This window comes from Emys orbicularis, chromosome 25 (genome assembly GCF_028017835.1).
Source record: "Emys orbicularis isolate rEmyOrb1 chromosome 25, rEmyOrb1.hap1, whole genome shotgun sequence".
Classification (NCBI taxonomy): Eukaryota; Metazoa; Chordata; order Testudines; family Emydidae; genus Emys; species Emys orbicularis.
In genome coordinates, this window is record NC_088707.1 from 14988447 (window position 1) to 15011547 (window position 23101).

Below are 23101 nucleotides of genomic sequence, written 5' to 3' on the forward strand. Positions count from 1 at the left end.
TGGCTAGACTAATGACTATAAAGAGGAAATCTCTCAAAACCACTTTCCGTTCTACCATTATCTAGCTAGGAGAATGTGTGCTTGCCATGCTACCAGTGTATTCAGTAACAACCTTGTACCGTAAATTAATTAACTAATAAACAGTAGAGTTTTGTAGCACCAAACTGATGTATTGGCTTAGCCAATCTGTCAAAAGAACTGGGATCGCCATCAGTCTCTGACCCAGAAATTAATTGTCTAATTTAGAGCACAGTAAAATTAGTTACTGCCACTGACACCTTGATAGAATCTTCATAAGTAAACAAACTGCTTCCTCTAACTCTGGCCTTGTAGCTCCAATCCTGTGTTGAAGATGATGTGGCCTGAAGGTAAATTGAGTATCACAGAAGTGACCAAGCGACCCTTGACTGCTGCTACCCTTTTTAAGAACTCCATGATTGCACTAGTAGACAACCTGGCATCTAAGGTAATGATCTGACTGTCTCAAAATCAGTTCTGACTTTGGATTATAGAGATGTGTGGATCCTCTCTGGAGTGTGTCTGTGCACTTCCTGGTTTAGAGTTCCAAGTTTATGTGCCATTATTTGTGCCTCCAGTTGAAGTCCTGTTATTGAGGACACCAGTCATAAGTAGTTCTTATTACACTAAGCAAATACTCCTTACCTTTAGCAAAGCTCTTGAAGTTTGTGGAGTGTAATGCTGAGAAGTATCCTCTTTTTAAAATTTATCTTTCAATACAAGGCGTGACTTGTGTGGAAGCAAAGTGGGAAAAGGGGAGGTGATTCTTACCTGAAATGTAGTTGGCTTGGAAAATGCAGCCCTAGGTAGAGACGTTTAGGGCTAGTGGTGGAAGTCAGGAGGGCAATGCAGTGCCCTACACTTGAGCAGCAGGATAATGTTGAGTTGTGTGGTTAAGAGAGCATTTAGAATTTATAGGTGTCTGGCAATTATTGATACCAGATAGATTTATAATATATTGATAGGAATAGTGAAGGGTGACTGTTCTCAAATAAGGGGACAAGTGACCTTGGAAGCTGCTAAAATATATTAACACACTTAGAATAATGGAAGATGGAGTCTAACTTTTAGGTTATCCTTTGAAATCCATTCCAAGTCAAAATTCATTAGCCTTTGAAGGCTAAAGTGTGGTGCCCAGAATTGGACACAATACTCAGCCGAGGCCTCACCAGTATTGAATAGAGCAGTTACCTCCTGTGTCTTATGTACGACACCCCTGTTAATACACCCCAGAATACTAGCCTTTTTTTTTTTCAACTGCATCACATGGTTCACTCATATTCAATTTGTGATCCACTATAACCCCCAGATCCTTTTCAGCAGTACTTCGGCGTATCTAGTTATTCCCATTTTGTAGTTATGTATTTGACTTTTCCTTCCTAAGTGAAGTACTTTGCACTTTATTGAATTTCATCTTGTTGCATTCAGACCAATTTGCTAATTTGTCAAGGTTGTTTTGAATCCTAATCCTGTCCTCCAAAGTGCTTACAACCCCTCCCAGCTTGGTGTTATCTGCAGATTTTATAAGCGCACACTCCACTCCATTATCCAGGTCATTAATAAAAATATTGAATAGTACTGGACCCAGGACTGACCTCAATGGGACCCCACTAGATACCCTTTCCTGGTTTGACAGTGAAACATTGACAACTACTCTTTGAGTGTGGATTTTCAACCAGATCTAGACCACATTTCACTTGTTTGTTTGAGAATGTCGTGGGCCTTACTAAAATGAGGTTTGAAAACCTTTCATTTTAATCCTACTAAGATCACATTAGGCTAGTTTTTAGGAGTTCTGTGGCTTTATTAGCCTTTGAAACACATGATTGCCCCACTCCCCACCAATAAAAATGATTAGTTACACAACTAGAATGCAGCAAGTCAGTTTGAGAACTGTAAAGTACCTATGAGTCTGACCCTCAGGAACCTATTAACAGTCCAAATTGCTGCTGCAAGAGTTTATTCCATCACTCTAGGCCTTCCTCATTATGGAAAAGGCTGGTCATAAAACTTAGCAGGGTCAAGATAGTCTTTGCTCCATGTTGCACAGCAAGCAGCCCTCCTGGGACTGACTAGTATCGCCTACTTGGATTTATTTGCTGCACTATATTTCAGTTAAAAAAAATTTTTTTTTGGCTTCTCTATTTACCTTTGTTTGGTGAAGACTTAAACTGAAAGAATTACAGAATACAATACCATATCTAAGTGCTGTTGTACTATATTAAATATTCAAGAGTCTTTGTTCCAGACCTTTCTTTTTAAACAGCTTTGGATTCTATATTATACCTGCCTTGTGCAAGCATTAACCTTGTTTGTTTGTTAGGAGTAGCCTGTGTACCATTTATTAGTCCCAAGCGGATTTGTATGAAGAGCTTTGCATAGATTTAGCTGAGTCATCTAAGGGCTTGTCCACGCAGTGGGATAATATGCTCTCCAGGGGTGTGATTTCTAAACACAGGACATGTTTAGTCTTGAGAAAATGTTAAGCACTGTTATAGAAGATGGTGATCAATTGTTCTGCATGCTCCCTGGAGGTAGGACAAGAAGTACTGTAATGGACTTAATCTGTAGCAAGGAATACTTAGGCTAGATATTAGGAAACCCTTTCTAACTATTATAAGGGTAGTTAAGCTCTGGGATAGGCTTCTAAGGGAAGTTGTGGAATTGTCGTCAGTCGAGGTTTTTAAGAATAGGTTGGACAAACAGCTGTCAGGGATGGTCTAGTTCTTCTTCGAGTGCTTGCTCTTGTCTATTCCATTGTAGGTGTGTGCGCACCCACGTGCACGGCCGTCGGAGATTTTTGCCTTAGCGGTACCCGTAGGGCCGGCTGTGGCGCCCTCTGGAGTGCCGCACTCATGGTGCGGTGTATCAGGCGCTGCTAGCCCTGCACCTTCTCAGTTCCTTCTTACCGCCCGTGGTGGTCAGTCAGAGCACCTGTGTCCCTTGCTTTGCAAGTGGTCAGCGGTTTCTCGTCTAGCTTAGCCTTGTGCTTTACCTGTAAATAGTTTAATCGTTATTAGTTCTTACGTACCCGTTAAGTGTTAGTTAGATAAAGTCCCAGTGGGGACTTTGCCCCTGGCGGGGCATGCCCTGGTCTCCGGGTTTCAAGCCCTGCTCTTCGTGTAACAGGCCTATGCCTGTTAGTGATCCGCAAGAGAGTTTTCTACAGTGCCTCGGGGAAACCCATATAAAGGAATGCTATCGCATCTGCCAGAACTTTTGTCCGTGGACACACAGAGAACGGCCCTCCTGATGCAGGCTGTCCTGTGCCCCGCTTCGGAGCTGGCTCTGGTTAGATGTTTGTCTGTGTATGTGTGTTCTCCCTGTGTGCTGCCCCAGCTCTGCACAGACAGCACAGCAGACCTTGAGCGAACCACACAATGACCACAAGATCCGTTAAGGTACGAAGGCACCAGGCCAGGTTTATTGTCGACAAAGCACCTGGCAGGCTCTACGAGGATAGTAAGACATGTATGCCCGTGACAATGGACACAGCTCAGTGAATGGCAGGACTTGCCATTTCCCTCCTCGGCTGGACAAAGATACTCCCTGTGAGATACATCTTTATCCCCTGTTTCAAAAAAGTCAGTACTGCCTCTTAGATAGTTATCCTTGGGGAATGTTTTTGTACCATTCTTGATATCGGGATGTGTGTGCGTCCGTATTCTGTGACTAGCACGTCTTAGGAATGTGTATGTTTGCAATATCAGCCCTGTTCTTGCCAGATTCTGTGAGCAGGTCCTGCCTCATGCCAGGCCTCTGATACAAGGGCTTATGTCTCAGGTTCTCTTCCTACTACAGCGGTGCGGCCTGAACCAGCACCCAGCGCTTCAACTTTGGTGCGTAGCGCACATCCGGCCCCGGGATCCTCCTGGCACTGATCCCTGTCTCTGGTGCCAAAGAAAAAGACTAAGAAAGCGGTACTGAACAAGCCCGACCAAGGGGCTCTGGGCAAAGGATCCTGCTCGGGCCGTACGCCACTCCAGACCTGCTAAAGGGCTCGGCCTTGTGGAGTCCCCCCCCCCCCCCCCCAAAAGGGGCCTGCACTGACTCCGGGGAGCGGTAAAGGGCCTAGGCCAATGGCACAGTCGATCCCCTCCAAGGCCCCAGCGCCTGGAGATCTGAGAGCGCCTCTGCCGCAGCTGACACTGCGTGCGGCTATGGAACTGGCTAAGGCTCCCTGCGAGGGCAAGCCAACCGGCAAGGCCTCGCACAAAACAGGTGAGCGCCTCCGGAGCCAGGACAGAGCCCTAGGTCGCTATGTTCTTGGTCTCCGCATCAACCCAGGTCTCCGGCTCGCTGCTACAAGTCATCAGCACCGCGCTTCTGATCCCCATCGTGCCGCCGAAGCTCGCCCAGGCGTCGTTGATCTTCCTGGCACCAGTCTTTGTCGTGCCTTTGGTCGCCGTTGCCAAGACCTCAAGGGCGTTCCCACACGTGGCACCGCTCCCCCTACCCCTGGCACTGGTCGAACCAGTCCTGGCAACGGTCTCCAGCAGTGACGGTGAGCCGTCATTCAAGCCTCCACAGCCCTGCCCTAGTCGCTGGAGGGTGACGACTTCTCAGGCTCGGAGGCACAGTTCAGCCCCTCGCCCAGGCAACGTGATTGGGCTCTGGAGGGTGCATCTGCGGCATCAGTGCCAACCTGGCAGCAGAGCCAGTGGCCAACCCAATGGCCTTATTGGAATGCACGGGGCGTTCCCGTCATGCTGGTGCCCCACTCCCTCCAGCCCTCAGTCGCAGAGTCAGACAGGCCGAAGGCGGTGCCCCCACTATCCATTGCACCAGGCTCGGTGCAGGACGTCCTGATGGCCGCTGCGGGTGAGGAGCCGGTACCCACCCCAAGGCCGCCCTCCCCGACGGGTGGGGATGCTGCCGGACCTCCCCCTGTTGTCCAGTCATCCTCCTCCTCTCCGGATGAAGAAGTGGCAGAGCCTTCCAGAGCTAGCCCACAAGACGATTTCCACGAGCATCAGGCGCTGCTCCGCAGGGTGGCATCCAACTTGGGCCTCAAGGCGGAGGAGATGGAGGAACAGATGGACACATTATTTAATGTGGTCTCCGTGTCCTCCCCAGCCCGGATTGCGCTCTTGGTACACGAGGGGTAAGGCTACATTTTAGTCACGGGTATTTTTAGTAAAAGTCATGGACAGGTCACAGGCAGTAAACAAAAATTCACGGCCCGTGACCTGTCCATGACTTTTACTATATACCCTTGACTAAAACTTGGGTGGGCGGCTGCAAGGGGGTGCCGTGGGTCCTGGGGGAGGGCGGCCTGGGGGCGGAGGGGTGCGGCGGCTCACGGTTCAGGACCCCCACTGGTGCTGGGACCGGGAGGGCTTGGTGGGGCCAGCAGGCTCCCTACCTGGCTTCGTGCCTCTCTTTTACACACACACCCCCAGCAGCTGGTGTGACTGGGACAGGGCTGCCTAGCTGCCACTGGGCCAGGTGCACCGGCTGTTCCAGAAGTCATGGAGGTCTCGGAAAGTCATGGAATCCGTGACTTCTGATCTCCATGACAAACTCGCAGCCTTAATGGAGGGGGGGTTCTGAACATTGCCCAAACCATCCGGCAGACCCCGTCCTCCATCCCGCCCACCTCTAAAAGGGCAGAAAAGAAGTACTTCATTCCTGCAAAAGGGTTTGAGTACTTGTGCACTCATCCGCCCCTGGGGTCGTTGGTCGTTTCGGCAGCCAACGAAAGGGACAAGCAAGGACCAAGCAAGCACCCCTAAGAATAAATAGGATAAAACTGGTTTTGTTTGGTCAAAAAAATTATTCTACGGCCAGCCTCCAGTTTCGGGTGGCGAACCACCAGGCCCTCTTGGGCAGCTACAATTTTAACTTGTGGGACTCTCTCTTCAAGTTCAAGGACTCCATGTCCCAGGAGGTGGCCCAGGAGTTCGCAACCCCGGTGGAAGAGGAGACCACAGCGGCCCGGTGCTCTCTCCAGATGGCCTGGGACGCGGCAGATTCAGCTGCTCGAGTGGTCGCCTCAGCGGTGGTCATGTGGCGCAGTTCCTGGCTCCAGACTGCCGGCCTGTCCCAGGAGATACAGGCCTCTGTTCAGGACCTCCCGTTTGACAGTGTCGGCCTGTTTTCTGACCAAACAGATGTGCATCTGCATGTCCTGAAGAGTACGAGGGCAACCCTCCGCTCCCTGGGGGTGCACTCTTCAGATGTCCAAGCAGCCGTGCCGGCCTCCTCAGCCACCTAAACAGTGGCAGCCTTGGCGGGGGCCTGCGAGAAAAAGGGACACCGTGTTTAACCGCCGTCACCCTTCATCGTCCCAATCTCTTGCGCAGCCTGGCCTAACTAAGCACCAGAAGCGCTTATTTTGAGGGTGCGCTCAGGAGTGACACACCAGCCAACTGCCCGGATCCTTCCTGCCCTTTCCTCGACCGCCTTTTCCCCTACTGCTTGGCCTGGTTGCGGGTTACATCGGACCATTGGGCCACATGGCCATGTGCACCTATGTGGTAAGTCACGCCCGGCTTCATCTAAGGCCCCTGCAAGTGTGGCTTACCTTGGTCTACATTTCAAGCAGGCACCCACTGGACCGAATGGTCACGGTGCTGAACCATGTCCTCTCCTCTCTGGACTGGTGGCGGGATCCCAAGTCGGTGCTGCAGGGAGTCCCCTTCAAGACCCAGTTGCCCTCGCTCACCTTGGTCTCGGACGTGTCAGACCTGGGCTGGGGGGCCCATCTGGGCGAGCTCAACACCCAGGGCCGTTGGCTGCAACATGACCAAGCCCTTCAAATCAATGTCCGAGAGCTCAGGGCGTTTTGCCTGGTGTGCCAGGCTTTCTTACCCCACCTGGAAGGCAAAGTGGTGCAGGTCCTGACAGACAATACTGCCGCAATGTACTACGTCAACAGGCAGGGTGGTGTCAGGTTTTTGGCCCTCTGTCAGGAAGCGCTCCGCCTCTGGGACTTTTGTGTGCAGCACACCATTTATTTGGTGGCCGCCCACCTGCCCGGAGCCAAGAATGTCCTGGTGGATTGCCTCAGCAGAACTTTCTTGTCTTGCCACGAATGGTCGCTCCATCCGGAGGTGGTCAGCCTAGTTTTCCGCAGGTGGGGGACTCCCCGGGTGGACCTGTTTGTGTCCAGACAGAACAAGAAGTGCCACGTGTTCTGCTTTCTGCTGGACAGGGACAAGGGCTCCCTGTCAGACGCCTTCCAGATTCCGTGGTCGGGAGTGCTGATGTATGCCTTCCCACCCGTTCCGTTAATCCAGAGTCCTGCTCAAGGTGAAGCAAGACAGAGCGACAGTCATCCTCATGGCCCTGGCATGACCTCGGCAGCCCTCGTTCGCCTGGCATGACCTCGGCAGCCCTCGTTCGCCAGGCTCCTGAGTCTTTCGGCAGCCACTCCGTTGTAGCTGCCTCTTCGGCTGGATCTGCTGTCCCAGAACCACGGGAATCTGCTGCAGCCGAACCTGGCGCTGCACTTGACAGCCTGGTTCCTGCGTGGCTGAGCGGGGAAGAATGGCAGTGCTTGTGTCCAGCAGGTCCTACTGGGCAGCAGGAAACCCTCCACAAGGGCTACCTATGTGGCTAAGTGGAAGCTGTTCACGTGTTGGGCCTTGGATCGCCGCATCTGGGTGGAAGATGCCTCCCTGCAGGACATCCTGGCCTATTTGCTGCACCTTAAGCTTCAGGGCCTGTCACTGTCCTTCGTCAGGGTGAACCTGGCAGCCATTTCGACTTTCCATCCTCTGTTTCACGGTAAGTTGGTCTTCGCCCATCTCATGAAGTTCCTAAAGGTCTGGAACACCTTTACCCGCATGTCTAGGACCCGGTCCCTGCTTGGGACCTGAAGCTTGTGTTGTTCATAGATCATAGAATATCAGGGTTGGAAGGGACCTCAGGAGATCATCTAGTCCAACCCCCTGCTCAAAGCAGGACCAATCCCCAATTAAATCATCCAACAGATTTTTGCCCCATATCCCTAAATGGCCCTCTCAAGGATTGAACTCACAACCCTGGGTTTAGCAGGCCAATGCTCAAACCACTGAGCTATCCCTCCCCGCAGGCTCATGGGGCACCCCTTTGAGCCCCTGGCTTCCTGCTCCCTTCTGCTCCTCTCCTGGAAGGTCTCCTTTTGGTTGCTATAACTGCAGCGCGTAGGGTGTCCGAGATCAGGGCACTCACGTTAGAGCTGCCTTATACAATCTTCTATAAGGACAAAGTCCAGCTGCGTCTGCACCCAGTTTTTCTGCCCAAGGTCATCTCCCAGTTCCATACTGGTCAGGACATATACCTACTGGTCTTCTGCCTGAAGCCTCATACTACAGATGAGGAATGCAGGCTGCATATTCTGAATGTCTGGTGGGCACTGGCCTTCTACACAGAGGATGAAGCTGTTCCGTAAGTCTACACAACTGTTTGTTGCTGTTGTGGACCGGATGAAGGGTTGCCCAGTGTCTACCTAGAGAATCTCGTCCTGGATCATGGAGTGCATCCGCTACTGCTGTGAGCTTGACTCAGCGGCCTTCCTCGCTCAGATGCCGATCCAGGAAATTTGCCGCAACTTGGTTGTCGGTCCATACGTTTGCCTTGCACTATGCGCTGATCCAGCAGGCTCAGGCTGATGCTGGTTTCGGCAGAGCAGTACTCCAATCTGCAAGACTGAGAACTCCGAGCCCACCTCCGAGGATTCTGCTTGTGAGTTACCTACAATGGAATTGACACGAGCAAGCTCTTGAAGAAGAAAAAATGGTTACCTAGCTTTTGTAACTATTGTTCTTTGAGATGCGTAGCGCATGTCCATTCCATTACCCGCCCCCCTGCTCCTGTGTCAGAGTTGTCGGCAAGAAGGAACCGAGACGCGCAGGGCCGGTGGCGTCTTATATACCGCGCCATGAGTGTGGCACAGCCAGCCCTATGGGTACCACTAAGGCAAAAGTCTCCAGTCGCGCATGTGGGCACGCACACACGTACAATGGAATGGACATGAGCAACACATCTTGAAGAACAACAGTTACGAAAGGTAGGTAACCATTTTGTTTACTTGGTCCTGCCTCAGCGCAGGAGGCTGGACTTGATGACTTATTGGGGTGTTAAAAATCAGGTCCTGCATCAGAGCCAGTCTCTTGGCATCCTAATGAGTGCAGCTGGCCTGTAATAGGCTGCCTGATTGGCTTCCCCGCCTGATTGGTTGGAAAAGTCAGCAGACTGGCTCTTCAGCCTAGCAGTAGAAGCAGTTCAGCAGCTGCTGAAAGCATTCCTGATGGCTTCTGCATGTTCCCTGCCCTAGCCCCTCACTCCAGGTAACCCAGTCCCAACCCTTGGCTTGGATTCCTTACTTCTGACTCTGGCTCTGTGACCCTGGGTTCTGGCAGCTGGTCTCTGATTCTGGCTCTGAGGCATGACTGCCCATGTCTTGGTCACTGATATGAGGCCCTTTTGAGCCCTACATTTCTATGATTCTATGAAACGGTGGCTCTGCAAGTGCAGAAGGGACATGTCTCTTGATTCGGGCTTTCAAACAAGACGATCATTGAGCACAGTAACACATCGGTTGGTAACACTGGTCTACAATTTTTGAGAAGTCGTCTGCTTCAGAGATAAAATGTGCTATTTATTATGTATTTTGATGTGCTGAATTCAAATATGACAATTAAAACAACTGATTGGCTACTGTTTCTAAGATATTTAAGTTTTTACATTTTATGTCTGTATATTGTGTAGATAGTAGAGTTTTAATCATAAATTGTAAACCTAGGTCTTTTCATGTGTTTATGGTTGCTTTACATGATAATATTTCACCTGTCCTGTTTATGTAACACTTTAAAAATCAGCCAAAGGGTTATATAAATAAAATTTATTATGAAACAAAAGGCAAAAAACTATTCTGTACATAGTTTAGTCCTATTCAGTGTCTACTCGGCGCTTCTTGGCTTGTCTCTTGTATTCATTAAATGGAGCATCTCTTGTCACTGTCCAGCAATAGTCTGCAAGCATTGATGGGCTCCATTTGCCCTGATAGCGTTTCTCCATTGTTGGAATGTCCTGGTGAAATCGCTCACCGTGCTCGTCGCTCACTGCTCCGCAGTTCGGTGGAAAAAAATCTAGATGAGAGTGCAAAAAATGTATCTTTAGTGACATGTTGCAACCAAGGCTTTTGTATGCCTTGAGGAGGTTTTCCACCAACAACCTGTAGTTGTCTGCCTTGTTGTTTCAGAGAAAATTTATTGCCACTAACTGGAAGGCTTTCCATGCCGTCTTTTCCTTGCCACGCAGTGCATGGTCAAATGCATCATCTCGAAGAAGTTCACGAATCTGAAGACCAACAAAGACACCTTCCTTTATCTTAGCTTCACTTAACCTTGGAAATTTTCCACGGAGGTACTCGAAAGCTGCTTGTGTTTTGTCAATGGCCTTGACAAAGTTCTTCATCAGACCCAGCTTGATGTGTAAGGGTGGTAACAAAATCTTCCTTGATTCAACAAGTGGTGGATGCTGAACACTTTTCCTCCCAGGCTCCAATGACTGTCGGAGTGGCCAATCTTTCTTGATGTAGTGGGAATCTCTTGCACGACAATCCCATTCGCAGAGAAAACAGCAGTACTTTGTGTATCCAGTCTGCAGACCAAGCAAGAGAGCAACAACCTTCAAATCGCCACAAAGCTGCCGCTGATGTTGGTCATAGTTTATGCGCCTCAAAAGTTGTTTCATGTTGTCATAGGTTTCCTTCATATGGACTGCATGACCAACTGGAATTGATGGCAAAACATTGCAATTATGCAGTAAAACAGCTTTAAGACTCGTCTTCGATGAATCAATGAACAGTCTCCACTCATCTGGATCGTGAACGATGTTGAGGGCTGCCATCACACCATCGATGTTGTTGCAGGCTACAAGATCACCTTCCATGAAGAAGAATGGGACAAGATCCTTTTGACGGTCACGGAACATGGAAACCCTAACATCACCTGCCAGGAGATTCCACTGCTGTAGTCTGGAGCCCATAGCTCTGCCTTACTCTTGGGTAGTTCCAAATCCCTGACAAGGTCATTCAGTTCACCTTGTGTTATGAGGTGTGGTTCAGAGGAGGAGGATGGGAGAAAATGTGGGTCCTGTGACATTGATGGTTCAGGACCAGAAGTTTCATCCTCTTCCTCTTCCTCATCTGACTCAAGTGAGAAGGATTCTGGTGCATCAGGAACCGGCAGTCCTTCTCCGTGGGGTACTGGGCGTATAGCTGATGGAATGTTTGGATAATGCACAGTCCACTTTTTCTTCTTTGACACACTTTCCCAACTGGAGGCACCAGGCAGAAGTAACAATTGCTGGTATGAGCTGTTGGCTCTCTCCAAATCATTGGCACTGCAAAAGGCATAGATTTCCTTTTCCTGTTCAACCACTGGCGAAGATTTGTTGCACAAGTGTTGCAGCATATGTGTGGGGCCCACCTCTTGTCCTGATCTCCAATTTTGCAGCCAAAATAAAGGTGATAGGCTTTCTTAACCATAGTGGTTATACTGCGCTTTAGTGATGCAAAAGTCACTTCACTACAAACATAGCAGAAGTCATCTGCACTGTTCACACAAGTCCGAGGCATCTCTGCTCACTTTGGCTAAACAGAAATGTGTCCCTTTGCAAAATCAAACACTGACAAATAAGAGAGCACGACACTGTATGATTTCTAGAGCTGATATAGGGCAATTTGTTCAGCAGAGTGATGTAAGCTTCGTTATGATTGCATCATCCATGACTTCTAGGAATAACATGATGCAATTCCTATCATGTAGGACGCAATACCAGCTTCAGATTGCATCATTCATTGTTTTGCCTAAAAAGCAAGTACTGTCCAAACCCAGTCATAGATTTATTCATAGATCCAGTCAAAGATGTATTTTAGTCATTTCTGGTTTAAATTGAGATCCCTTCCCTTTATAACTCACTTATCCTCCGCCATTCCCAAGTCAAGGGTCGTATATACTGACCCAATAGCATATCTTGAAAACTAGAGCCAATCAACAATTTTAAGCATCATTTTCGTTCTCAGTGACCCAGAATTAGTAAAGTTTGACTACATTTATTTCAGAAGCATTTTGGCTGTAGAGCAGTGTAACATAAATCTTTCCAAATATTCTGCTGCTGCTGTTTCATAGAATCATAGAATACCAGGGTTGGAAGGGACCTCAGGGGGTCATCTAGTCCAACCTCCTGCTCAAAGCAGGACCAATCCCTAGCCAGATTTTTGCCCCAGAGCCCTAAATGGCCCCCTCAAGGATTGAACTCACAACCCTGGGTTTAGCAGGCCAATGCGCAAACCACTGAGAATAGTCGGGTTATTGTTGGCCCAGAAGATATGGTCATATGAGACCATTACTTTGATCTGAATACGGAATGTATTCTGTGCAGTAATACACTGGCTAGAGCTCTCTAACCTTAGAGATACTTGAACTGTGTGGTTCGTATACTGGTGGTGCATAGGATTCAGCTCCAGCCAGGACACCTGTGGAAGTAAGTGGAACTGCCACTAGAGGCTGGCAGGACCAGTTCTGATCTGGGGAAAGTCTTGATTCCGTGAGCCATTGACTCTCTAGAAGAACTTAAATCTTTAAACCTTGGCTTCAGTTCATAAATTGCCACTTTTCTGACTTAAAGATGCTTCCTCCAGTGCTATGGTTTGAAAGGTCTGCAGGCACTGTTGTGGTTGAAACAGTCCTGGGCTTCATAAGAAAAGCACCTTGTTGCATTCCATCACATGGCTTGCTGCCTAAGTGGCACTCTTCACTCAAACCAGACTGATAGTGATTAGAGGACAAAAAAGGAAGGAAGAAAAAAAACAACAACCTGAACAACAACAATGAACAAAAAAAAGGGAAACTTTTAGAAAGCATTTAACTCTTCACCCAAAGAGTAATTGCTAATTGTGACAAATAATGGACAGTTTTCTTGCAGCAGTGATGCTGGTGTCATATAAGAAATTAGCTACTGCCAAGAAAAAAATAAGAGAACATAACTGAATGGGCAAAAGTGTGTTCAAATAAATTACGCTTGTTAGTAATTACTAACCTTGTGTGATTTTTTTTTTAATATGGTCGTTTTAGAGACAAAACCTGTATCAATTCAAGCAAAACTCTAATACAGTGGTTCTCAAACTTTTGTACTGGTGACCCCTTTCACATAGCAAGTCTGAGTGTGACCCCCCTTAAAAATTAAAAACACTTTAAAATATATTTAACACCATTATAAATGCAGGAGGCAAAGCTGATTTGGGGTGGAGGCTGACAGCTCGCGACCCCCCCTGTGATAACCTCGCAACCCCCTGAGGGGTCGCGACCCCCTGTTTGAGAACCCATGCTCTAATAGATATTAGAACTTTCTAATATGCTTAAGTGGACACTCTTTTTCAAAGATGAGTTTAATTGTTCCACAGATATTCTAGTTGAATCCTGTTTTTCTTTTCTTAATGAAAACTGGAATTCTGAAATTTTTGGAAGGAAAGGGAAGGACTTGTGGCTTAAATACAGGGCTTGAAGTCAGGTGTTCAGACAACAGAAGAGTAAGCATGGGAAGAATAGACAGTTTGAGTTCTATTAGTGGCTTTGCAAGTCAATCAGTTTCTCTGTGGCTTAGTTTACCTGTTTGTAAAATGGGGGTGGCAGACTGCTCAGTGGCAATGGGGTTTAATTCATTGTTTATAAAGTGCTTTTTGAGTAGCAGATGGCAGTTGCTATAGGAATAAGTATTTTAGAAGTGTTTATCATGTACTATGGAAGAGCTATCTGTAAACACTGAATTAATTTTAACAGAAAATTCTATCAAATCTACCATGATACATAAGACACACAATCAATTTCATTTTTCCCAATTGTAAAACGTACCTTTAAAACCTCACACCAACCTTTGCGAAAAGTCTACTGGTTGGATAGCTAAGGCTCCTAATTCAAAAGGGTGTTCGGTTCTGCATTTTTGCCTAGTTTGTTGAGATTCAATTAAACATATTTTTGAAGCACTGAATCTAGTGATGGCTCTTCTTCTTATGGCAGATTAAATACTTAATCTACTCTCCCCTTCCAAACTTGTACTAAGAGAATCCAGGGACAGAAACGTAGGATTGTTAAACATACTTTTATTGCACTGGAAAAAGGGAAATGAAAGATATGGAGAGGTGTCTTCAAATGCATCTTTTTAAAATGTCTATAGGCTGATTTATGTAGCTGCCACATAAAGGTGTGTGCTTGACAAATGTTATCTTCCGATGCTTTCCTCTTGAGTATTTGGTCTTGTTTGACTGATCACTTGGGTTCTTCCTTTCCTTTTAAAAACACTAGGGCTTATACTGCTCTGGCTGACATTACAATGAATGATGAGCTATTCTGGGGCTGACTGCTCTTTTGAGATCCCTCCTTTATTCCAGCCTCTCCATATGATTTTTTCCCCTCCTCTCCACTCTTTGCTTTCCCTTGAATTCACTTTGACAGGCTTCCTCTCTAGTATGTTTATAATTCCATCACTGTGACTAATCTAGCACAAATGTTTCCCTTATGCATCTTTTTCGGAGTGTCTAAGCATGTCTCAGGTAATTAGCTGCAAACCGTAGAGGAGACACTTTCTTCATTTCTTCATCTCTAGTTTTGAAACTTTCATACAGAGAAAGGCTGATCCAGTGGTTAGAATGCTAGGACTTGAGGTTGTTTCAATTCCCTGCTCTGATGCAGACTACCTGTGTAAACTGGGCAAGTCACTTAGTGTCTTTGTGCCTCAGTTTCCCATCTGTAAAACAGAGAGAATAGATCCTCCCCACTTCACAGAGGATAAATGCACTAAAGACAGTGTGAGGGGCTCAGATACCACAGCAATGGGAACCAGATATGTACCCCTATAAAAATCAAGTTGGCAGTAATGTTAATGTTGAAGTATCCACTGCAGTTTACCCTAGTATCTATGGTACCGGGATGTTCATTACAGACCATTATGAAGTACAAAAACTACTTTGAAAAAGCATTAAGCTTTGAAACAAAATGAAATCCAAAAAATTCAAAATGAAGGCATTATCCTGATGCTATAAAGAGAGATCCCAAGACAGGTTTAGGAGTCTCTCTCTCATGTTGACCTTTTTGGATTTCTCCACTGTAGAACATTTAAATAAATGTAAGTTTAAGCGAGATAAACTCCAGTTGTGTGTAAGATCTCAAAATGCTGTGAAGGGTGTACTTGACAGCACTGGAGACCAGTGTCCTTTGTTCACAGACTTGGTAAAACAGGGCAGTACCTGTCCCAGCAGTACCCTGCCAATGTGCTTCAACTTGGACCTGGAAGAGCCACTATTGGTCTCCATGGCCCATTCCATCCTTGATGTCTCTCATAACAAGGATGTTAGTTACTGCCAGTTTTGACCTTTGTGCTGTGGAAATCTATGATGTTGGAACTGGATTTAAACCAATTCATTCTTCATTGTGCTCAGGTCCCCAGATCCATCACAATGAGTACTTCAGCCTTATGCAGCTTGGGAGCCAACCCAGCCCTGGCAGTGACTGGCAGCAGGAGAATGCCTGCCTCCTGAAAATCCTTCCAGTTTTTTCTGCCTGCTGGTGGCTTGGCCAAGCTTCCCTGTTGCAGAGCTGCCTTGAGGGAAATTCCAAACTTTATTTCAAGTTTTCAGGTTAACAATTCCAATTCCCAATCCCATCTGGGTCCTGTGGCTGTGTTTGAACTTTCGAAGGAAGTTGTCCCCTCATCACTGCTCCCCCTTTAGAGGTGTTTGCTGTGGTTGATATCCCAGCAGTCTTCAGGGAAAGCTAGGTGAGAAAAGCCAGAGGTAAAAGGAGGGGTCTGTGTCCTGCTGGGGAGCTTAGCTGTCTCTGGGGGAGGATATAGCCCAGTCACTTCAGCCACCCTCTCTTGTGCAGGAAGGGATGCAGGCAGGATTGGAGAGGCAGGCTCTTCTGGGCAGACAGTCTCCTTACCCATTTCCCTGGACACCTTGATAGCAAGGATATATCCAATTCTAGAGAGGTTTCAAAAGATTCAGGACCTCCTTGCATTGTTCCGGAACTGCAAGAAGCCCACTATAGCATTGAGCCTTCAAGTACTTGGCCTCCTAGTACTGTGCAAAGGGATCACTCCATGGGTGCAGTCAGACAACAGGCACCTTCACGGCTTCATCTTTAAGGTCCATTCCTGGGAACATATCAAGTGAAGGTTCTGGCACAGGTAATCAGCTCTTTTAAATGGTGGTCAGCCCAAGGCCATGTCCATAAAAGGATACCCATATGCCTTCTAGACCTCCTTATCTTCACAATCAATGCCAACTTCAAGGGATGGGGAGCACATTTGGGATCTCATGCAGCTCAAGACGTTTGGAACTCAGAGGAAAGAGCCCACAGTGTAAACTTCCTATAACTAAGAGCAGTCAAGCTGATGCTGCAAAGGTTCCAGCCCAGCCTAGAGGGGAATCACATCCTCAATCAGTCAGACAACATGACTGTAGTCGCATAAGTGAACAACCAGTAGTGAACAAGAAGCCCAGTGCTATACGCTGAAGCGATGGAAATCATGCAGTGGGCATAAGAACGGCCATGGTGGGTCAGACTATGGTCCATCTAGCCCAGGATCTTGTCTTCTAACTGTGGCCAGTGCCAGGTGCTTCAGAGGGAATGAACAGAGCAGGGCTATTTACCAGGCGATCCATCCCCTGTTGTCCAGTCGCAGCTTCTGGGCAGCACCATTGCTCGTCAGGTGTCTGCCTATAGTAGCATGGTGTTTGCAGAATCTCTGGATTCTCTGACACAGAAACCCAAGGTAGTCCTTGGGTCCGGTTAGCCAAGCAGGCAGGCAGGCCTCTGTTTCCCAAATGAGACACTTGTGATGTGAGCCCAGACCAAAAAAACCCTGTGAACTACTGATGTCAGTATTTGTCCATCAAGACTTGTTTTCTGGTAGCCATCCTGTCCTCCAGATGAGTGTTGGAGTTGGCAGAGCTTTCTATGCAGGAGTCCTACTGCATATTTCATGAAGACAAGGTAGTGCTCAGAACTCCGGAATCGTTTCACCCAAAGGTGAACTCTTCCTTCCATGCCTCCAAGAAGTGATTCTCCTTTCATTGTGTCCAAGGCCAGAGCATCCCACTGAGGAGAAGTGGCACACCTTAGATATTAGAAGGGCTCTGAAAATTTACCTCCAACATAGAGTCCATGAGGAGATCCGGTGTCTTTTTGTATCCTTCTACCTGAAATGTCAAGGACTCAGAGATTCCAAGTCCTCCGATGCTAGGTGGAGTAGACAATGTATTATGGAAGTGTACAAGGCATGGGAGAGTCCAGTTCCAGAAAGAGTCAGGGCACACGGGGCTGGTTCTGCCCCCAGGTTTCATGCAGTCAGAAGTACCCATTGTAATGAATCTGTGGACCTTATTTCTTAAGGAAAGGTAACTTTCAGGTAAGCATGGATTAAACTTTCCTATTGTCATAAATTACAGAACAAACATAAAATAGCTTTTTTCAGACATTTATCTAGGCTGAGGTCTCCCAAACCTGCTGTAAACATGAATAAAGATTACACTGATTTGTAATTAAAATTTTTTTAATCCAGATAATAAGTAACTGAATACTTTGTTGATGACATGTGAGCTAAATATTACGAAGACTGGGCATTTGCCATCCATTTGTTTTCAGGCAAGGATTTTTTCCACAGTTTTCAGAGTGGTAGCCGTGTTAGTCTGTATCAGCAAAAACAACGAGGAGTCCTTGTGGCACCTTAGAGCAGGGGTTCTCAAATTGGGGGTCGGGACCCTCAGGGGGTCGCGAGGTTATTACGGGGGAGGGGGAGTTGCAAGCTGTCAGCCTCCACCCCAAACTTCGCTTTGCCTCCAGCATTTATAATGGTGTTAAATATATTTTAAAGTGTTTTTAATTTATAAGGGGGGGAGGGTCACACTCAGAGGCTTGCTATGTGAAAGGGGTCACCAGTACAAAAGTTTGAGAACCACTGCCTTAGAGACTAACAAATTTATTTGGGCATAAGGTTTTGTGGGATAAAGCCCACTTCATCAGATGCATGGAGTGAAAAATACAGTAAGCAGTATATATATATTTTACAGCACATGATATTCACCCCTTCTTGTCAACTGTTGCGAATAGGCCACTTCCACCTTAATTGAATTGGCCTCATTAGTACTGATGCCCCACTTGGTAAGGCAACTCCCATCTTTTCATGTGCTTGGAGAGGGCGTGGCAAAAGCCACCTTCATGCTGCTTCGATTCTTGGCATTCTGGAGACCGATGCGGCTACCAGTGTAACATGGAACAGCCCCAGAGACTTCTTTAATTGGCTGCAATCTTATTCAAGAAGCCTATGGGCTATGCTACAGCCCAGTGTAGTTCAGAGTTTCTATGGCACTCAGCCCTACAGAGGTTCCCCTTCCAGTATGCCCTCTACCAGGCGCCGGGTGGGGCAGCATAAGTTGACTCTTTGTATCTTCTGTTCTAGAAGAATTCTTCCCTAGCCAGTTGTGGAACCTATATGGTCTCTATATGCTGCTTGAATGGCATATATGGGCTTGAGCTAGAATTGACCAAGGGCGCTTGAGATGTGGTCCAAACAGGTTATGGGTAAGCCAGACTCAGGGCCTGTTAGAGAAAATTTATGGCTGGGCAAGGTGACCCCCTGAAAAGTGGGTGGTGAAGCAGCCTCATTTGATGGGGCTCATGGTGGCAACTATAGTTGTGCTCCCCTGGGGGGAATCTTTGAATGTGAGTGGTGAAACATAACTCTCTCCCCCTTGGGATAAAGTCCTCTGGAGTGCAGGTGGTCCATTTGGACCAGTTGAGGGAATCTGACTCCATACTTTTCAAGGACACATGTCTTTGTGCCAGTGACTCATTATTGTACTGGGACCCCTTAATTTGTCTATACTTATTCCTTGCAAACATGTCCCCCCAGGTCACCTTATTACTCCAAATGCTCCTCAATGACAGTAGCTTTGTCTTGTTTCCTTTCTGTAACTGAAGAGAAAATTTCAGTTAATATGTTATATCGTGTTCATATTCAAAGGCAAACTGTTTAGGAGAATGCATACTTACTTTAATTGTGCATTCGTGTGTTTTATTTAGTAAATTGTATCCTTCACAAAGTTCTTAGCTCTGTGCAAGTCATTGTTTGATTTGTCCCCGTAGGAGCCATATTATGTCCGATGCATTAAGCCCAATGAAAAGAAGTCATCACAGCTGTTTGATGAAGAACGCTGCAGGCATCAGGTGGAATACCTTGGACTTCTGGAGAATGTCAGGGTACGACGGGCAGGATTTGCCTACCGCCAAACATATGAAAAGTTTCTTCACAGGTGAGAAGGGAATTAGTGCATGTTTTTGTTGTTGTTGTTGTTGAGATGTTTGCCGGCTTTCTAGGCTATTAGTTGAGCTGCACAATCGAATGATCTGCCTTCACTGTGATCTGTAAACATAGAATCCTTTATTCTGGTGATCTTTAGTCATGAATGGTGTACATATATTGTTTCTTTTTTGAGCACACACTAGTGGCTTGGATAAAACACTGTTGGTCACAGAAGGGTGCTGGTTGTCTCAGCCTGATATGGCAGCAGATGCACAGACTTGAGGAGTGCATTCTTTATGGGCTACCATTTTCCACCCTTTATAAACAGCAGGGATGAAAACCCCATGACCCCAAATAGACTGAACCAGTGTTCTGTTACTGTCTTAGTATGGTTAGAGTTAATGGACAATGAATATCCTCCCCACAAAAATTAACCCTAGACACAGAATTAAATAATGTCTTGTGTTTTCTCTTCTAAATATTGTCTTATATTTTTGGAGAAGTATGGAAAGTTTCCTTTCCTGGGGGAGAAAAACACTTTCCAAATATAGAGTGACATTACATGGGTCAGAAAGGAAACCTTTGGACTCAGTGAATTTATAAATAGAAGGTGGGAGGATAGGAATGCGATGATATGACTTGACCCCATGAAAACATGATTTTTGATGCATGCTGCACTGTGTTTTTAGTAGCTAGAAATGTTGCTTAAGCTAAGGGCTTGTCTTCACTATCGGGGAGATCGACACTGCTGCAATCGATGCAGCGGGTGTCGATTTAGCGGGTCTAATGAAGACCCGCTAAATCGACTGCAGAGCGCTCTCCAGTCGACCCCGATACTCCATCTCGCCGAGAAGAGTAAGGTAAGTCGACAGGAGAGCATCTCCCATCGATGCAGCGCAGTGAAGATACCGCGGTAGGTCGACGTAGGCTATGTCTACTCCAGCTATGTAAATAACATAGCTGGAGTAGTGTAACTTAGGTCGACTTACCCTGGTAGTGAAGACAAGCCCTAAGGTTTCTTACAGCATATGTAAAGTACTGTGCATATCTAGATGAATTTCATCATCGTGCTGGTGGATCATTGAATTGGTTTTGGTTTTTGACTCATTTGAGCAAGTGAGAAACTGACCCTGAGTGTGGGAAAAATGAAAAACTGTACATAAGCAAGTGTAGGAAAGAAAGAATTGGAAGAGCTCTGCTGTTCATAATTACTAATATGGCTTTGACCAGATTTCTCCAGTAACTGAAGGGTAATAAAAGGGTATGGTTCAACAAATACTATTTACTGTACTTCAATTTTGTCATGAAGTGTAACTTTTCAACATCATACAAGTTTAGGGCTTGATTCTGCCCTCATTCACACACGTGCACATTATCAGGAATCCATTAAAATCTGCTCTTATGATTGCACAAGAAGCTACTGTTTAGTGGATATGTGATAAGCTCTTGTATGTCTATTTATCCAATCAGCAAAATGAAGCTAATGGCTGGAAAATTAGATTCATGTATAGCAACTGGTACGACCTTTTAACCCCTTGTTGCATTCCTTAGCCTTAAAACACTCCAACACACTTGATATCTCACTTTATTAGCGGAAGCGAGAGAAACAATAATTAACATACCGTATCCTGACCTCCTTACTCTCTTTACTTAGAACTTGTATTCAGGAAAGCTCCCACTTTATCACTTTACAGTGAAGTAAGATCAAGCATATTTAGATCCAGCCCACAGTCAATCTGTTTTCACTTGGTTTCACTGGCATTCTTAGGGGTAAAATGCATCTTGAAATCAATACATTGTCATTAAATGCTTGTGTGTTGCATTATTGGTTTTAACATCTAAATTGCCAAAAATCTTATGGCTTGGTATCTTTTGGGGAAGGTGGTGGCCAGGAAGCTTGGTTTCTTCAGGATATAATCAAACACTTTTCATTATTGTCATTCCCAGCTCTAATGCCTCTTCTAAAGTAACATTAAGTGTGGCATGAAAATAACACTGGAAACCCCACCAACTGAATTGTGGTGATAGAAATCTCTCGCTTCATGTTCAAACCCAGAGTTTATCAGCAAATATTATGTCTGAATTTCAGGAGACTTCCATTGAGGATTGTAGGTTTTAAAAAGCAACCTTTCTTCTTTCAGTTTCCTTCTGTAGGTTAAAAATGAAGGGGAGAGAAAAAACAAAGGAGTGCAGAGGAGGATGTTTAATGTATGGATGACCTTGAAGGCTGTTGAGATCTTTAGGCATGGGGGAGGGGAAGAGCTATTCTGTCAGGCAGCAGATTTATTCTGGGTCCTGCTTCATTATAATTAGCAGTAAGGTTTTGGGATTTTGACTTGCTAGGGGATCGGGGTCATGCTCTTTGCCTCAGGGAAGGAATTAGTGAGCTTGCACTGCACATGCTGCTGGAGAGATGGAAAGCCTGCAGCAGTATTCTGACAATGTTAATACTACCAGTTGTTGTATTAAGAGAGAGAGAGAGAGCGTAAAACTGCCCTGCATTAAATTGATACCTGTAATGTCTAAATGTTGGATCTCTTTTGTTGATGCAGCCTTGTCTCTTCTGGAGATTTTAATTTCTCTCCACCTCTTTCATAAAATCTTCCTCCACCTTGTTGTACAGATTTTAGATCTGACATTTTATTCCTCTTGTCCGACCCCATCAGGTCTGCTTAACAAAAGGCGGATTTGCTCTGTCACCCTGATTGTCTCTTTCGTCTAATGTGAAATGTCTCGAGGTGAAAGATTTTTCCATTTCATATCCCAGTGAATTAATTATAGCAGAAACATTTTTCCACTGGGAATAGAGAGCAGAGATCTGAAACCAAACAAAAGTGTTTTGGTATGTGTGTGTGTGTGTGTAAAATATTTATGTACTGCATGCAGATTTATTTGGGAGTGAGAGCTCTGAGCCCTTCCAAATATAAATGCAAAAACTCTTCATCGTGAGACTGTAAGGGATTTTTTTTAAATGTCAGCTTTTTTATACTTTAGCATACTCTTAACCAAACAATCGTGTTGTGCCTTCCATTATCCTCTGTCACTGATATACTGGGGCCTGCTTCGAACCATGTGCTACAGCAGGTTTTTTGCTGTCAAGTTTGTTCAGAGGTTAATTTTAAAAGAACAGTGACAGTATTGTATATATTTTGTATAGTGTTATTTTAGTCAGTGTAGTACTCTTTTTTGTTATAGAATGAACCCCAGCAACTTTAGATTAGACCCTATTTCCTATAAAAAGGTTTTCTAAGGTTGTGACACCAGATTTGTGGTTGTCCATCTAACATTTATTTCTGAATTAGCTTGCCAACTGAAAAAAATCCATGCCTAGAAAATTGGGATTGAATTCTGACTTCTCAGTTCAATGGGCAAATAGTTAAAACTGCTGAATGTGTTTCCTTTAGTACATGAATATGGATAATGTTGTTATGGTGAAATTGCCTATTCCATTATTGATTAAGTCTGTAAATCATATGCAGAAAATTCATTGTTGCTCCCTTGCAAAAACCTATTTATCCAATCAGCAGTTCTCAAATATAGCATACTTTATGGCAGAGCAGAGTCAGATCTGATTATTTTCCTGTTTGATTCATAGTTGTTTAATGCTGAACTGTTTTCTGCTTTTCTTTGCTTGTGTGTGGGGAGTTTGGAAAAGTGAGTAATTAAATGCCTGATAAAGGAGGATAGTTCTTGCACCCACCTACTTGATGATCAGCTTGTGACTGGTTCCCCAGGGTGCAACCTGGAACTGGGGTACCGCTGAGCCCTCTGGCTTACTAACCTGGGCTCT

The 23101-nt window shown here is 45.9% G+C and overlaps 1 protein-coding gene across 1 annotated transcript in view; it reads left to right on the forward strand.

The window, feature by feature from the left end:
• Positions 1-23101, forward strand: part of MYO1D (myosin ID) — a 369137-nt gene that overhangs the window by 133321 nt on the left and 212715 nt on the right. The window contains exons 14-15 of the mRNA XM_065422544.1: positions 334-466; positions 19155-19321. Coding sequence (XP_065278616.1) covers positions 334-466; positions 19155-19321 — 300 coding nt within the window. The remainder of the gene's footprint in view (positions 1-333; positions 467-19154; positions 19322-23101) is intronic.